Genomic DNA, 14,831 nt, shown 5'->3' with positions numbered 1-14,831 from the left:
GCCATAATTACAACTGTCGATTTAACTAGCAATGCTTCTATTTGAATCCAATTCTGAGCATGTCTCTCCATCCTACTGATCCCCACTCCTACTATGTGTTGGCACAAATATGCACCAGCTCGCATAAGCTCACAAGAGCAAACTGGTGACATCTCTTCCTGTTCTGAGTTCACTAATGTCTTGTTGGTAGCTTGAAACCAGCTATGACAATATTTACGTCACAGAAAAAATGGCACATGCTACACATGAGGACTTTTGTTTCATTTGGTATCTAGTTTCTAAACATTTACTAACATACCACTCCCTGCTTCCAAGAAACAGCTTCCTCAGACAGTGTCTTCTTTTTCACTTCGATCTCAAAATATTTATGGCCGTGTTATAAAAGCATATCATTTTTTTTAATTCCAGTGTAGTTAACACACAGTGTTATATTAGTTTCAGGTGTACCATACAGGGATTCAACAATGCCATGTATTAGTCAGTGCTCATCAAGATAGATGAACTCTTAAATTTGTTATCTCCTTATAATTACCATAATGTGGGTCCAATTCAGACTTCAGGGGGAAAAAAAAGAACTAGGACTAGGACTAGAAAATAATCCTAGGTTAATTTGAACTATTTAGTATGTATTAGCCATTTGACTTTGCTGGGGGTAAAGTAGCGTGAGGTTCCAAAAATGTTTGATTGTCAGTATGTGGTGAGGATCCTAAAAGTAAAATACACAGGAAATCACTCATGTGCTTACATCCTGCCAGTGGCCCCACTGCAAGGAATAAATTTGACCTTTACAGTGACCTTCATGACAAAATATATTTTGGCTCCTGTTCATATTCACCTGCACATTGTTCTAGTATTCATTCCTTTCGCTCTCACTTCCCTTCCTGGTGTCCCCCACCTTTTATCTGATCCTCTTATTCATCCAGCTCATTCCAGTCTAGCATCCAAGATGTGTGCAGTACCATTTTCCCAGTTCTCCTCCTTCCTTCTTCCTCTTCTTCTTTCCCTTCCCTTCCCTTCCCTTCCCTTCCCTTCCCCTCCCCTCCCTTCCCCTTTTTTCTTTGCCTTTCATTTTCTTCCTTTCTTTCTGTCTTCCTTTCTCTCTCTCTCTTTCTCTCTCCCTTTCTCTCTCACTTGCTGTCTCTCTCCATCCCCATCTTCATCTCCGTATCTCTCTTCTACCCCATTCTTTTTCTCCCCATCATGATTTAGCTCTGTTTTCCAACCACAGAAAACTATTTTCCAACCACTCTATACAAAGTGGGACACCCCCTTCAGTGACTGTGTAGATTCTTACCCAATTTATTTGCTTCTTACACTTGTTCCTGTATGAAACCATCCTACTTATGAATTTGTTAACTTTTGTTGTGTCTTCTCATGGTTGACTATAATATTCAAGAAAGCAGGAATTTTTAAATCTCTTATCCACTTGTGACTATTTTGTCCCTTTAATGGTGCTTGGCCCAGAACAGCTATGACTGCAGGAAAGAAGGAAGGAAAGACGGGAGGGGAGAGAATTTAGCATCTCGGCCTTGATTTGAAGGGGTTAAGGTACTGAAATATTGAGAACTTCACTAATAGGCAGCTTTACTTATTAAAGAAGGTGCTCTTCGTGGACTATGGAGACAGCATGAAATAAAAGCTTCACTGTAGAAGTCAACCTAGCCAAAACCTGCAAATACGCAGCTCTATTTTCAGGCATGAGCTATTTGCTGGAGTTTAGCCATGGACATATGAAAGGTTAGAACTGTTAAATATTAATATCTGGGGCTTTAAAAACAAAGACAATAAAATTTATCCAAAGCATCTGATTTGTAGTCCACTCTATTTTGTGAGGTTTTATGGATGTACACAGGATACTGGTCTGTGTACTTGACACTTGATGCTGAATGTAATAGATAGTGAATAAGGAAGCATCCAGGAAGGAAGGCGAAATCAATAGGCTTATTTCTCTAAAGGAATATTGTAGACCAAGGCCGTTTGGTTTTATTCCTTTTGGCAGAGCATTTGAAATAATTTGATGCTCAGCCCATGGATTTAAAAATGTTTTTAAAGTACAATCTCAGCATCCAGTTAATTCAAAGACAAATTGTTTCTGAGACCACTGCTGGTAGGTCTAGGACAACCCAGGACATACTGCTTTATCCAACATTAACTTAGTAGCTGGAAAAACATCAAGATATACTTTCTAAGGCTTTGGGAGCTGTTATTTCACTGGCTCCTATTGATTTCATTACTATTATTCCTGAAAACATATTGCATGTGCAGTGTATAACTTGTCTCATCTGCCAGGTAGAAAAACATAATTTTTGTGCTTGAGGATGTTATAACTGGGAGATTAAAATCACACAGAAAAAACATGTGGATGTAGAGATACAAAGAACATTATCTTGCCAAACACAACTTTGGTTTTAAAAAGAAGGAAATTATACAAGCAAATACATTGGAGAAGTAATTAAGAGGACTTTGAGTCTTCTTTCAGTCAGGTTTTCCATGTTTTGGGTATTTAGAAGAGAATTAAATTTAGAATAATCTCCAATATTTCCAGGACTTCATTTTAAGGTAGAAGCAGGATTCTACTGTAATGCTCTTTTGACTATAACAAAGTTCTGTGGCAGTGAAGGATATGATATATAGTAAGGTTCAAGTCTGTTTGCAAATATCCTGGATACTCTCAAGCATAAAACATAAGACTTTCTGATGACAAGAGCCTGTAATTGTGTCAGAGCCTCATTACATGTTTTAGACAGCAGGGACAATGAAAGGAAATTTAAGTAATAATCACAGCATAGTATTCTGAAGTAAGTAATACAACTCAAAAAAAATTCTTAAGTTATTCTCAAACTGGATGTCTTTATGGAAATAGGACTAGCTCTTTCAATTTGATGTTAGTCTGTTAAACCAAACACAGGTTCAGCTTACCCAAATAATTTACGAATGTTACCCTAATTAATGATTCTTTGAACACTTTAAAAGGCCAACTGTTTGACATCTGGGAAATAATGCTCTAGCTATTGGGGGTACAGAGACTTGTATAGAATTTGATTAATCCATGAAATTTACCCTAGTCAGTCCCTGTTCTTTGGGGTTCCCTCCTAATGAAGGCTAGAGAATTTAGGGGATTAAAAAATGCCAAAACAAAATAAAATGTCTGATTCACTTCCAATACCGTCACCTGCTCCCTTGTACCCACATCCCTCAGGCTTCTGTCGTGATATATTTTCCCCTTGAGGTCCCCACTCGTGTTCCTCTCAAAGCTGATTTCACGGAGGTAAATATCAAAGACAGATGAGAAGATAGCAACGTGAGTTACACATGATAGTTTTCTTCCAAAGGGCTAGCCCTGAGTCTATTACATGTCTCAATAGATTTTGCTTCTAAAGAACCTTACTGTGCTTTCCATGGCCTTTTTTTCCCAACCCAATGCCCTATCCAACCTTGATACCTTGCACAGCCCGCAGGGAATCTGGAAAATTCCTAATACTAATTGACATGATTTGAATATGCAAGAATAGTAAACGGTCATGTGGAAATGACTCTCTATGGTCAATGAGAAGCTTTAGTTATTCCTGTAAGCAACAGTATTTCCATAAATATATCTCAATATTATAAAGAATTCAGGATAAGTAACCATGATCATTTACAAAAATATATACAGTTATGGGGGCTTTTTTTTAATGTGAAAAAAAAGAAGCTTGAAAAGAAATATTGACAGTGATATAGCTTGAAGCAGCAGTAGGTAAATGGCGCCATGCAAAAACAAAACAAAATACAACAAAACAAACAAAGGAACTTGCCCACTGTACAAACCGAATCCTGCCGCCTTTGATTATTTTCCCATTTTTTTTCCTATACTCAGAAGTATTCTTCCAAAAATATTGTATGGATCCTTAAATGCCTAACCACAAACAGTTATTAGTATGTCATAATTGATTTATACCATGAACAAAGTAACATCTAATTTTTCCCCAGAATAGTCCACAGAAAAGTAGTAAATATGTATCAGTACTCACTGATGTTATACTTCTTTTTCATTTCACTTTTTGCCAGAAGATGTATATTTAAAATTCAAGTAAAATGCTTCTTTGGCAGTAGGTCAGCATCTTCCCAATGAAGAGCCCATTGATGATACAGAATAGAACTTCCTTTCCCCCTTGAGTAGAAGGCTGCCTATTATTCACTGTCCTTTTTGTCACATTGAAGAACAGGGAACTTTTTATTCTTTCCAAGAAATGCCCTTTCAGATTTAGTAACAACATGTTCTGTTCCTCAGGAAATAAGAGAAGATCGAGATAGGGCGCGGCTAGACTCCATGGTGCTGCTAATTATGAAACTGGACCAACTTGATCAGGACATTGAGAATGCCCTCAGCACCAGCTCCTCTCCGTCCGGCACACCAACAAACCTGCGGCGGCACGTTCCTGTGAGCTTTCCTCTTTTCCACTTCTTTTCCCCTGAGAATGTTACCTCTTTATTTCATACAGTGCCTCTTGCAAATGAAACACCTCTGATGGTAGCACTACCTACCTAAATGTGGCCCTGATACTGTCCCACAAAGATCGCTCAAATAATTCTGGGCTTCGTGCAATATTATTTAAAAGAGAAGTGTGCTTAAAAAGGAAATGATTATTATGGGCTAGACAAGAAAGAGAGTCACCTGGGGAAATTATGTTTCGTAGAGATCAAATCATCTTTATTGTAGTTGTTTCTCTCATTACCAGTCTTCTCTGACATCCTATGAGCACCATTAGCAATGCTATGTCTGTCTCACTTAATATTTTTTTCTAATATTTCACAAATTTACATTGCACGTAGGAGATGCTTAAATATTTGCTGCATGCACACACGCATGCATGGATGTTTGGGTAGATGGGTGAGTGGATGAATGGATGCTGGACTAACCCGGCATACTACAAGAAATAATTTATACGAGATTAACTTGAAAACACTCTAAAACTCACTCCATGAAATACAGCGAATGGGACAGAGGTGAGAGTTTCATTCTACACTGCATTAATTTCTTATAAGACAGACACTCCTCTGAGATTCTGACATTCAAAATAAAATTTGAAAGGCAGATTCCAGGACTGAGTATGCACTTTACATATTTACTCTATATTAAATGGCTTAATTTGTACAGATCTAGCAAATGTGATGGTAGATTTGCTTATAATTAAGCCATGAATCCCTTTTCAATTAATCTGTTACTTTTGCTATGCGATAATCAATACATTAAGTCAAGAGATGATATATTTACCTAAGATCAAAAGGGTGTAAAATCCTATACATAAATTGGAGCAGCTACCAAAATAGAACTATTCTGCATCAAATTCTCTAATTAGTATAGCTCTATCATTGATTCTGAAGTGATTCAAGACTTAACTCTGACGATGGGGCAGAATATTTCAAAGTAAATGAACAAATTAAAATGATAACTAACCTTGGTATATGCTAGGTATGATTTTAAATGATTTATGCATATTAGCACATTCATTCCTCACATTTTTCAAATGAGTGAAAGATAGAGAAGTCAGTAATTATATGCGTCAAAGCTGGAGTACGTACTTCAGCGAATCTTCATCTCAAGCCATGCCATTTAACCGCTACACCACACTGCGTTCTCTAGCTGACCATATTGGGAATCCTATAGCTTAAGCAAATGATAGATGAAAGATTGACATAGAGAGGGAGAGGAAGCAATGAAGGAATGAAGGAAGGGGAAGGAAGGAGAGAGGGAAATAAATTAGATACTTCAACTTAAAGCCAGTAGAATGAAATTTTCGTTTTTGTCTGTGATCTTCTGGATAATCATTTCTTACCCTTTAGTATTCATCTCAAATTTTCTTTACAGTGAAATATTGCCCTAAGCTTCTTCTGTCTTTCCAGAAAGAATCAATTACCCCTTCTCTGGTGCTGCTATAGTATCTTGCACATACTTTAGTAGGACAGGATCCCAATGGAAAAACTAATATCAAAGTAACCTGAAGACCAACAAGAAGGGGTGTTTTAATCTTTTTTACATATGAAAAGTGTGTAGAAACTTTATACTCATTTCTATCATTTTTAAAAACAGAAATAACCCAGGGTGCCTGGGTGGCTCAGTCAGTTAAGCCTCTGATGTCAGCTCAGGTCATGATCTCATGGTTCATGAGTTTGAGCCCCGCATCGGGATCCATGCTGGCGGTGTGAAACCTGCTAGGGATTCTCTCTCCCTCCTTCTTCCTCTCTCTCCCTTTGCCCCTCCCCCAGTTTCCTCTCTCTTTCTTAAAATAAATTTAAAAAATAAAAATAGAAATAACCATATTTTTCAACAAGAGGCATTTCTTAGTACTTCTTTGCCATAGAATACATTTTCTCTTTAGAAGTTGTCTGATGGGAATTGTTAATATCTCCCTGTCTTTTTTAATTTCTCCCCTATACTCTCCATCTATACTGAACTTTCCTCAATCCCCATGTATTTAGGGGAAAAAAACCAACCCATCTCTGTGTTATTGTCTCCATCTCAGAAAGAAAGGCAGCTCTTACCTGGTAGACATGTATCTTTGTTCAGTGGTAAAGGCAAAACACAAACAGGGACAAATTCAGGTGATAATTTTAGGATTTGCCTACATCTACATCTTCAGCCTCCATTTAAAGTATAAACCAGATTTTATATTGCATGCACTGTCTCCTGGAACACAACCACCATTGCTGAGGATGGTTGATTCTATAAATTGAGATCCATTTCTAAGTTTTCAGCTCAGTAAATACTTGGAATAGGCAAATTAATACAATAGAAACCTTATGAACTTTGGGATTTACAGACCTGCATTCAAATACCAGCTCCACAACTGAATATCTAAGAATATAAGAAAACTATGTGATTTCTCAACTTTAGGTTCATGTAAAAAAAAAAAGCAATATTATTTTCTATCAAATGGCTAGTTGGAAGGAGTAAATGAGAGAACATATATTAAGATGTATTGCACAGATCTGGCACAGAGCACGTATTTATACTGTGTTATTCTCTTTCCTTCTCCCATGTACTCACACCAGGCACTGGGCTAAAGATGAATAAGACATAGCCTGCAGCCCTCAGAGACAAAAACATCTTTTTGGTCTTTATATTTTTCTAGGTCATCCCTTGTTCTTTATTTCTGTTCCTTGGTATTTAAAGCTAATTTTAAAAGTCTCTCATCATCAAAATTTTTTCCACAGGCACTTTCCATTTCTTTTGATAATTGCACCAGGGAATAAGGGGATTATAACAGCATGATTATGACCTTGATCATCCAGCAAGTATCACTGTCCCAGATTCAGAGGAGAACCTCCCTCTTTCACACCCTTACACTCCTTTGTGTATTTACAGTTTAAGAGGAAAGACAAGACTACAGTCAAACCGTGACCTCAGTTTGAGATTACTTATGAGAAAATACTAGAGTGAGTTTTCTACCTATGATAAAGGGTGTAAAAACTAATAGACTGGAGTCTATTGATTGAATAATAGATTGAAGATGAAAAATCACTACGATAAGAATATAAATAAAGATTTAAGGTTGCTTTGATAATAGAGACTTGCAAATTGACTATATCTTGGTGGTTCACCGCAGCCTAGGATCTGGTTTTCTCCTCTAGAGTCCAAAAACTTGATTTTGTCCAAGTACTCACTGTGTGCCAGTCTCTTAGAGCTGATAAATGATGGCCCATCTCATGGGATCAGTGTGAGTGGAGGATGGAGAAGGCAGTAGTGTTTACTGACAATTAATCTTTATATATGCTCATTCTTCTGTATTATAACCCTTCCCAAGAGGCATATCGTTCACTCACAATTGTTCACCATTTCCAGAACCAGAACCTCCTTGTCTGACAGTCAAGGATTTTTTTTTTCCCAGTAACAAGGTATTCTGAATATTAAGTTGCTAATTGTGTTCAAGTTAATGTGTAAACAAGGAACTATTGATAATATCTTGGAGTATTTCTTCTATGCCACAGAGAAGCTTAAAAAACATATAAGTCAGGGTCACTTCACTACCTTTAGCTGAACCTCCAACATGGTTCTATAGCATTTTTTTTTGTCTTCCTGGTTCTTTTCCCATAATCCAAGGCAGCTACTCAAAAATTTTACTATGCTCCCCAAACCCTGACCTACCCTTACACCTTTCTCTTAGCAAACATCCTCATGTTCCTCTTGGCAGAGAAAATGGACCATTGACAGGAACTTTGCAGCCTCACAACTGTAAATATCCGTAGGTACTCCTTTTCTTCTCTCTTTTCCTCCCATGTCCTCCCTTGTGAGCCAAGATTTATTCTCCTTTTCATCTAGTATATATTCCTTGATTTAATTCTTGTCCACTGCTCTGTCATTTCTCCGCAACTCATCTCATGTCTGAAAAATCCAGTAGTAACCTCTCAGTCTTTAGCTGTAGCATTTGAAACAATTGAGTATCCTCTCCTCCCTGGATTTCACAGCTCCCTTGGCTTCTGGCTCCTCTCTTTCCTTTTCTTCTATACCCCCAGCAGTTACTTTTCATATATTTCAGTGGCTCCTCTCCCTGTATTTGCCCCTTAAATCTTATCTCCAGATTTTAGGCTCAGTTCTTTCTATGTCTGACAGAATATTCTCCCTGGAAGTTACCATGGCTTCCATGACTTCCTTCATAGTGAGGGTCACCAGTGAGCCCCTTTTTGCTGGCTCCAGATCTGTATCTCCAATGGATCACTAGCTACTCACTTCTTTACACCACAATTGTACTGTGTATACACCTCTACTATAGCACATCAGACTATATTCCCACAATGGGAACTATTCCAAGATTTTTATATTCCCGTTGTCTGGCACAATTGAAGCATGGAGTAACAGTGATGAATGGAGCCTAGTAGGAAGATGATGTGGAAGATGAATTACACAAAGCAGAGTCACAACACAATTATTAGGTGGCCGTAGTAATGCTAATTCAGGGCTTGAAGCCACTTAGTTTGGGTATGGTAGCAGTGGAAAAAGAAAAGAAGGAATGGACATGAGACATTCTGAGAGCCGATGTGTTATATCTCATAGTGAATAGAGAGGAAACAAAATAATAAGGATTTGTGCTAAACTACGTATTTGTGACCCTCCTTAAATCACTTCTGTAGTTGTATTTTAAGCGCCCCCAGCAGAACGTCACAGTAGCTACTTAAAGGGGTCGAACTCTGGGGTCTGACAAATGTGAGTTTTAATGTCAGCCCTGGTGCATAGTGTGAATTTGCTCAAATTACTTCCCTTAAGACTTAACTACATTGTCTGTCAAGTAGGGCTAGTGAATGTTGAAGCAGGTAATGGCTGTACAGTACTGTCTTTAGAAGGTAAAAACACAATAAATGATAGATTTTTAAAATATTTTTCAGTTTGCCTCAGAACTGTTGTGTTGTTAAAAAGGCAAGAGGTTACCCTGTTAATCACCTAATCAAATTATAAACAGGAAGGCAAAAGGAGTTCCGCCAACTATAAAGGTCAAACATAAATGGCTTATAAATTACCTGCTACTTATGACTATGCACTTGATGTTTATAAGTTACCTGCTATTTATGACTGTCAATTTGATGTTGATTCAGTTTGAAATTTTAGTGAATCATATTTCTCTTCTGGTAAAATATTTGTATTTTTCATGCAAAACAAACAAACAAACAAACAAACAGCCTTTAATTTGAAATCACTCAGGGCATGAGAAATTTTGTTAGAGATGGGTGTTTTTACACACACACACACACAGGCACACACACACATACACACACATATTTAAAGTATTACCTTGAAGTTTCATTATTGTTGTGTAGGTCTTTTTTTCATTTTTTCACATCTCATTTTTTAAAATTTATTTATTTTTAAATTTACCTCCTAGTTAGCATATAGCGCAACAATGATTTCAGGAGTAGATTCCTCAATGCCCCTTATCCATTTAACCCATCCCCCCTCCCACAACCCCTTCAGCAACGCTCTTTTTGTTCTCTGTATTTAAGAGTCTCTTACGTTTTGTCCCCCTCCTTGTTTTTATATTGTTTTTGCTTCCCTTCCCTTATGTTCATCTGTTTTGTGTCTTAAATTCCTCATACGAGTGAAGTCATATGACATTTGTCTTTCTCTAATTTCGCTCAGCATAATACCCTCTAGTTGTGTATGTCTTTTATACTGTTTCTCTTTTTTCTCTTATCTCTTTTTCAGCCTTATTGAAATATAAGTGACATACAACACTGTGTAAGTTTAAGGTGTACAATATTATGATTCAGTATACATATATATTGCAAAATGATGGCTACAAGATTAATGAACACACCCATAACCTCACATAATTATTTTGTGGATGGGCGTATGTGTGTTGAGAACTTTTAAATTTAATCTTGACAACTTTCAAGTATATAATACAGTATTCTTAACTATAGTCACCATGCTTTATATTAGATCCCATAACTTATTCACCTTATAACTGAAAGTTTGTGTCTTCTTTTTTTTAGATTTTTTAATGTTTATTAATTTTTAAGAGAAAGAGAGAGAGAGAGACAGAGCATGAGCAGGAGAGGGGCAGAGAGATTGGGAAACAGAATCTGAAGTAGGCCCCAGGCTCCAGGCTGTCAGCACAGAGCCGGACGTGGGGCTTGAACCCAGCAACCGCGAGATCACAACCTGAACCAAAGTTGACGCTCAACTGACTAAGCCACTCAGGTGCCCTGAAAGTTTATCACCACTTAATCACTAATCATGAATGCCTCATTTCCTCCACCCCCAGCCCAGGTCAACCACCATTCTACTCTGTTTGTAGGCATTTGCATTGTTTTAGATTCTGTAAAAGTAAGATCACACCATATTTTCTTTTCTCTGTCTGACTTATTTCACTTAGCATAATACCCTCAGAGCCCATCTATGTTATCACAAATAATAGGATCCCCTGCTTTTCTCTCTCTCTTTTTCTCTCTCAATATACATATACATATATATATACACACACACATACACATACATACACACACATACATATATGCATATATACATATGTACATAAATTACATATATATATACATACATATACACATATGCCACATTTTATTTATCCATTTATCTGTCAGAGTATACTTAGGTTGTTTCCATGTCTTTCCCATTGTGAATAATGCAGCAGTGAACATTGGAGTACAGGTATCTTTTTAAGACGCTGATTTCATTTCCTTCAGATATATACCCAGAAGGGGGATTGCTGGATAATATGGTGGTTCTGTTTTTAATTTTTTGAGAAAACTTCATGGACTTACTTCTGGTCCCTATTCTGTTCCATTGATCTATGTGTCTGTTTTGTGCTAGTGCCATGCTGTTTTGTTTTGTTTTGTTTTGTTTTTAACGTTTATTTATTTTTGAGACAGAGAGAGACAGAGCATGAACGGGGGAGGGTCAGAGAGAGGGAGACACAGAATCTGAAACAGGCTCCAGGCTCTGAGCGGTCAGCACAGAGCCCGACGCGGGGCTCGAACCCACGGACCGCGAGATCATGACCTGAGCCGAAGTCGGACGCTTAACCGCCTAAGCCACCCAGGTGCCCCAGTGCCATGCTGTTTTGATCACTACACTTTTATTCTTCTTTTTCAAGATTGCTGTGGATCTTGGGGGTCTTTTGTAGTTCCATGTGAATTTTAAGACTATTTTTTTCTGTTCCTGTAAAAAAGGCCGTTGAAATTTTGATTGGAATTACATTGAATCTGTAAATCATTTTAGGTAGTAGGAACATTTTTGCAATTTATTAATTTTTCTGATCCACATACACAGGATGGCTTTTGATTTACTTGTGTATTCTTTAGTCACTTTCATCAGTGTCTTTTAGTTTTCACAGTAGAGGTATTTCACCTTATTAGTTAAATATATTACTAAACATTTTATTATGTTTGTGCTATTATAGATGGCATTGTTTTATTTCTCTTTCAAATAGTTTGCTGTTATTGTATAGAAATGCAATTAATTTTTATATGCTGATATTGATTTTGTATTTTCATTTCTATCCTGTAACTTTACTGATTATTTTTAATTCTTACAGTTTTTTGGTGAGTTGTTAGGGTTTTCTGTATATAGTATACAATATCATGTCATCTGAAACAGAGACAATTTTGCTTCCAATTAGGATGACATACATTTATTTATTTATTTATTTGCCTGCCTGCTCACTCGCTCACTCTGGCTAGAACTTCCAGTACTATATTGAAGAGGGGTGATGGGAGTGGACGCCTTTGTCATGGTGCTGATTTTAGAGGAAAAGTTTTCATTTTTTCATCATAGAATATGATGTTAGTTGTAGGTTTGTCATGCATGGCATTTATCATATTCATATACATTCCTTCATGCACAGTTTGTTGAGAGCTTTTATTATGAGAGACTGTTGATTTTTGTCAAATACTTTTTCTTCATCTATTGCGATGATCATATGATTTTTATCTTTTATTCTGTTATTGTGGTACATCACACTTGTTGACTTGTGTGTATTGAACATACTTGCATCCCATGGATAAATACCATTTGGACATCATGTAATGTGCTTTTAATGTGCTCTTGAATTCTGTTTGCTAGAGTTCTGTTGAAAATTTTTGCATCTATATCAAGGATATTGGCCTATAGCTTATTTTTTTGGTTTTTGTTTCATTTTGTTTTGTAGTGTCTTTATCTGGCTCTGGTAATAGGGTAATTCTGGCTTTGTAAAATGAGTTTGGGAGTAATCCCTTCTCTCAATTTTTTGGAAGAGTTTTGAAAGGACTGACATTAATTCTTTTTTAAATGTTTGGTAGAATTCATCAGTGAAACTATCCGGTCTTGGCCTTTCCATTGTTGGAAAATTTTTTATTACTACTTCAGTTTCCTTAGTTATTGCTCTGTTTAGATATTCCATTTATATTTCAGTCTTGTTTCTTCATTTTCTTTTACTTTCAGCTTTATTAAGGTATAATTGGTAAATAAAACTGTAAAGTACTTAAAATGTACATTGTGGTGATTTGATATTTGTATGTATGTGAAAAGATTCCCATCATCCAGTTAACTCACACATCTATCACCTCACATATTTATCCTTTGGGTTTTGTTGTTGTTGTGAGAACATTTTAGTTCTATTCTCTTAGCAAATTTCAATTATTATTTTTTAATGTAGTCTTATCACCCATAGTCACCATATTTTACATTAGATCCTCAGACCGTATTCATCTTATACCTGAAAGTTCTTACCCTTTTACCAACTCCTCTCTATTTCCTCATTTGGACCCTTTAAGTTCTACTAGTGATTTACAATTTCATAACAAAAACTACAAAAATTACTTTCATTGTGAGGAATAAGAAAGAGATATTAATATTTTTGAGTCTACCTATTCTTTCTTAAAACAATATTTAATGAGAATTTTACATGACAGGCACTATTCTAAGATCTGGTGATATATCAGTGAACAAGAGCAGTGAAGTCTCTGCTTTTGTGATATGTAGATTCTCATAGAGGGAAGCAGATAATATTAGAAAAAGGGATGAGTTGAGAGTGGATGGATGGATGATGGATGAATGGATGGATGGATGGTTGGATGGACCAAACAACTGATGGGTAGATAAATAGGATGATAGATGGATACAGTTGGTTTGTAATAAATAAGCAAGGTAATTGATTATGAAATAGAGAATTATATACTGTGGAGGTTGAAGGAAGGAAACTACTTTAGCTTGAAATGTCAATAAATATTCAAGCTGAGACCTGATTTGACAAGAATGGGCCAACAAAAGGAAACTCTGAGTCAAGAGACAAGAAGGACATAGTCCCTACTGTAGAAACCAATTTGGTGTTTTAGAAGAACTGGGAAACAACCAGTATGGCTGCAAAATACCAAGAAACAAGAGAATAATAGAACACAAGGCCAGAAAGTATAAATGTAGTGTAGATGGTATGCAGCCATGTGGGCCATGAGAAAGTTGAGTTGTAAAGAGTAGGCACAGAGGTGTTTCACTCATATTCTCTCAGGTTAAAATTGTAGAGTGATGTATACCTCTGCTTCTTCCCATTTACATTCCCCTCACCCTCAATTTTCCTCTATGCTCTGAGGCTACCTTATAACAAAAATAGAGCATTTGATGGATTAATGTACTGCCTTTGATGAAGTTGCCAAGTAAATGCATCTACTCAGCAGACATGTCTTATATACATACTGTGTACTAGTTTCAGGAAGATATCATGATACTAATAATAACAGTATTTATAGTAAAGGCAAACATTTAATGAAAATTATTATGTGCCAGTTACATGTACTTTGCATATATCTTGTTTAACCCTTGTGAAACTCTATGAGTGAATGCTATTATTATACCCATTTCCTTTTTTTTAATTTGACTATAGTTGATGCACAGTTATGTTAGTTTCAGGTATATAACTTAGTGATTTGACAGGCTTAGATATTATGTTATGTTCACCACAAGCATAGATAACATCTGTCCTATTACATTGCTATTATAATATTATTGACTGTATTCCTTATATCCTGCTTTTTATTCCCATGACTTAACTCATTCCGTAAGTGGAAGGCCTGTATTTCCCTCTCCTCTTTACCCTTTGTTCAACTCCTCTCCCCTCTTCCTTCTAGCAACCATTAGTTTGTTTTCTGTATTTATAATTCTGATTCTGTTTTTGTTCACTCGCTTGTATTAGATTCCATTTATGTGTGGAGTCATACTGTATTTGTCTTTCTCAGTCTGGCTTATTTCAGTACCCTCTAAGTCCATCCATGTTACTCAAATGGAATGATCTCATCCTTTTTATGGCCATGTAGTATTCCATTATATAAATATAAATATAAATATAAATATAAATATAAATATAAATATA

At 36.4% G+C, this 14,831-nt stretch overlaps 1 protein-coding gene across 8 annotated transcripts in view; it reads left to right on the top strand.

Moving 5' to 3' along the window:
- Positions 1 to 14,831, top strand: part of DLC1 (DLC1 Rho GTPase activating protein) — a 550,042-nt gene that overhangs the window by 235,570 nt on the left and 299,641 nt on the right. For all 8 annotated transcript variants that reach the window (XM_049631680.1, XM_049631683.1, XM_049631686.1 and 5 more), the window contains one exon: positions 4,271 to 4,420. In XM_049631680.1, coding sequence (XP_049487637.1) covers positions 4,271 to 4,420 — 150 coding nt within the window. The remainder of the gene's footprint in view (positions 1 to 4,270; positions 4,421 to 14,831) is intronic.

This window comes from Panthera uncia, chromosome B1 (assembly GCF_023721935.1).
Source record: "Panthera uncia isolate 11264 chromosome B1, Puncia_PCG_1.0, whole genome shotgun sequence".
In the NCBI taxonomy this organism is placed as follows: Eukaryota; Metazoa; Chordata; class Mammalia; order Carnivora; family Felidae; genus Panthera; species Panthera uncia.
This window is presented reverse-complemented; position numbering and strand designations above follow the sequence as displayed.